This window comes from Oryzias melastigma, linkage group LG17, assembly GCF_002922805.2.
Source record: "Oryzias melastigma strain HK-1 linkage group LG17, ASM292280v2, whole genome shotgun sequence".
Lineage (NCBI taxonomy): Eukaryota > Metazoa > Chordata > Actinopteri > Beloniformes > Adrianichthyidae > Oryzias > Oryzias melastigma.
This window is the reverse complement of record NC_050528.1, coordinates 28196213-28199239: the sequence shown is the minus strand read 5'-3', so window position 1 is coordinate 28199239 and position 3027 is coordinate 28196213. Positions and strand designations below refer to the sequence as shown.

The window sequence follows — 3027 nt, the reverse complement described above, 5'->3', positions numbered from 1 at the left end:
AGCCGTCACTGCTGTGTCCTAGTTCACAAGACTGTTTTAAGGCCTGGAATCTCATAGCAACTATGATGAGTGAAAGCATCGTTTGAATGCTCACAGAGTTGTTTGTCAAATACAGAATAAAAAGGGTGCATTAAAAACTTTATTTGGAGAAACAGCTCAGTTTTTGCTGTTGATGTATTTGTGTGAGTCTGAAGCTTCTGAATATCAGTTTGTTATTAGGGCTACAAAGACGGCTGAACTGCTGTCATAACTGTGGTAAATGTCAGAATCTTTTACACGTGTTTACAAATCCTACTTTTACTAGAAACTCAGTTTGTCTTCAAGTACGGCTGCCACGATTAGTCGACTAATCGATAACTAATCATCTATTAAAATGGTCGACGACTATTTTAATAGACGATTAGTCGTTACTTTATATTATATGGAGTTAGATTGTAGTAAAGTTGAAAGTTATAATGGCATAATGCTAGCTTTTTGGTAAGGTATCTTAGGCCAATTTGGAGTTTAGCTAATATGTCAGTTACATGCTAGCTGTTTTGGCCAATTTAGGATTTTTTCAGGGTTTTTTTGTGGCTATTTTGGAGTTTAGCTAATATTTAAGCTACATGCAAGCTATTTTGGCTAATTTAGTTTTTTTTGTTTGCTTTTTAGGCTATTTTGGAGTTTAGCTAATATTTCAGCTACATACTAGCTGTTTTGGCTAACTTAAGCTTTTTTTTAGGCTAATTAGACATTTAACTAATATTTTAGCTGGCTATCAGCTTCAGTGATTTCAGCTATCAGCTTTAGTGTTTTCAGCTATCAATTTTAGCATCTTCAGCTGGAAAATTCATCTTACAACTAACTATATAGTTTTTAGTAAGTTTAAGGCTAATGATGGTTAAGATGTGTGCTTGACATTCACTTTGAGCATGACCTGATTAGTCGACTAATTGAAAAAAATAATCGGTGATTAGTCGACTATTAAAATAATCGTTTGTACCAGCTCTAGAATCAAATAAAAATATATTAAATCCCTCTGTGATAAAAGTCAAAATCAGCTTTTAATGCTTTATTTTTTCAGGATTTACCTTTATAACCTTGATGTTTTTCTTCTGTACATTTGGTATATCTACTGTGCTCCTGTGCGATGTAGTGTACCAACAGTTTGAGGACACTCCCACAGGGACCAGGAAAGGTGTTCCTCTGCACATGAAGGCAGATGTAGCACTGAGGAAAGGGAACCTTCTGTCTCTGAGAGGATCTCGCTTGTTCTACTGAAAACTAATTGCATCTGTTCTGAAGAGGCGGGGTGCAAGGTGCTCTGGGAACTACTAAATCTGTGGCTGACCTGTTTTCCTCAAGTCCCTATTCTCACTCCGCTGCTATCTTCTGTCTCTCACGCACCTCTCTTCCTGTTTCTCTTTGGCTGCTATCGTAGTGCCGATAAGAACACAAACGCTTCTGCCGTCAGATTTAACCCATTTCTGCCTCTGCTCTTTCACAGCCGAGGGATACGCTGCCTTCCAGGAGGACAGTTCGGCAGACGAAGCGGAGAGCCCATCAAAGATGAAGCGCTCCAAAGGAATCCACGTGTTCAAGAAGCCGAGCTTCTCCAAGAAGAAGGAGAAGGACTTTAAGGTGAAGGAGAAGGGCCCCAAAGAGGACAAGGCCAAGGATAAAAAGTCCAAGGATCTGACCGCTGCAGATGTAGTCAAACAGTGGAAGGAGAAAAAAAAGAAGAAGAAGCCAGCAACAGAGGCAGAGCCGGTCCCTGTGGAGACCCCCACCTTCAGGCCCATCTTTGGAGCCCCCCTGACCGAAGCAGTCAAGAGGACGGCTCTGTACGACGGCATCCAGCTGCCAGCCATCTTCAGAGAATGTGTGGACTATATAGAAAACTATGGCATGAAGTGTGAGGGCATCTACCGGGTCTCAGGTATCAAAGGTTTTCTGGGAATGTTGAAATATCTTTAAGATCTTAGTAATTACTGATTTAAACTTCTCTTCTGTTCAGGCATGAAGTCCAAAGTGGATGAGCTGAAAGCGGCGTATGACCGTGAGGAGTGCCCGTGTCTGGAGGAGTATGACCCTCACACGGTGGCCAGCCTGCTGAAGCAGTACCTCCGCGAGCTGCCGGACAACCTGCTGAGCCGAGAGCTGGTGCAGCGCTTCGAGGACGCCTGCGGTCGGCAGGTGGAGGCCGAGAAGGTGACGGAGTTCCAGAGGCTGCTGGCCGAAGTGCCGCCAGAGAGCAAACTCCTTCTGTCGTGGTTGGTCACGCACATGGACCACGTCATCGCCAGAGAGGCAGACACCAAGATGAACATTCAGAACATCTCCATCGTCCTCAACCCCACCATACAGGTCAGAGTCTCAGCCGCAGGATGGAAGAATATTACAGCAGCAACAAGCCGATGATCGGCTTTTTTCTATTTGGATCAGTAAGTCAGTTCATCTCTGACGCTCTGGCCCAGTTTAATGGAGGTAATTTATCCCCACAGGACGTGTCTCTGCTGCTGCTCCACTTACTCCCCACCAGCAGCAGTGCAACACTTAAACATGATGTTAAATGAATGCATGTAATCCAGTCGGCGTAATGACGTTTAGTAAATATGAGGGCCGTCAAAATGAATCATAAGCGTCCTGCGGTGCAGCTGTGAGATAAAATAAACTTTTTTACATTCTGGGATTGAGATTTTATTCAATTAAAGACGTAATATGGCATTTATTTGTAGTTTTTGGACAAAAGTGATCTTTTATTTTAATAAATAAGGTGAAGAATGAAAGTTAATCTGTAATACAGCAGCAGCACACCTGTGATGGGGGGCGGAGCTACACTGAGCTGTCTGCTTTTAGGAATCCAACAAAGAGGAATCGGTCAATATTTTATTTTGGGATGGGGTCCAACATGAATTTTCCGAAGTAACAAGCATCGGCGTTGTCTAAAAATTACATAAACGCCGCGGTTCTCAGCGAAAGTCCCGCCCACTGACGTCGTGAGAGGCTAGCAGTTCAAAAACAGACACGCCCCCATCTGAGAACAGA

The 3027-nt window shown here is 43.2% G+C and overlaps 1 protein-coding gene across 3 annotated transcripts in view; it reads left to right on the top strand.

Annotated features, from left to right (window-relative positions):
- ralbp1 (ralA binding protein 1) overlaps positions 1 to 3027 on the top strand; it is a 9399-nt gene that overhangs the window by 2757 nt on the left and 3615 nt on the right. For all 3 annotated transcript variants that reach the window (XM_024280752.1, XM_024280742.1, XM_024280760.2), the window contains exons 3-4: positions 1487 to 1918; positions 1997 to 2346. In XM_024280752.1, coding sequence (XP_024136520.1) covers positions 1487 to 1918; positions 1997 to 2346 — 782 coding nt within the window. The remainder of the gene's footprint in view (positions 1 to 1486; positions 1919 to 1996; positions 2347 to 3027) is intronic.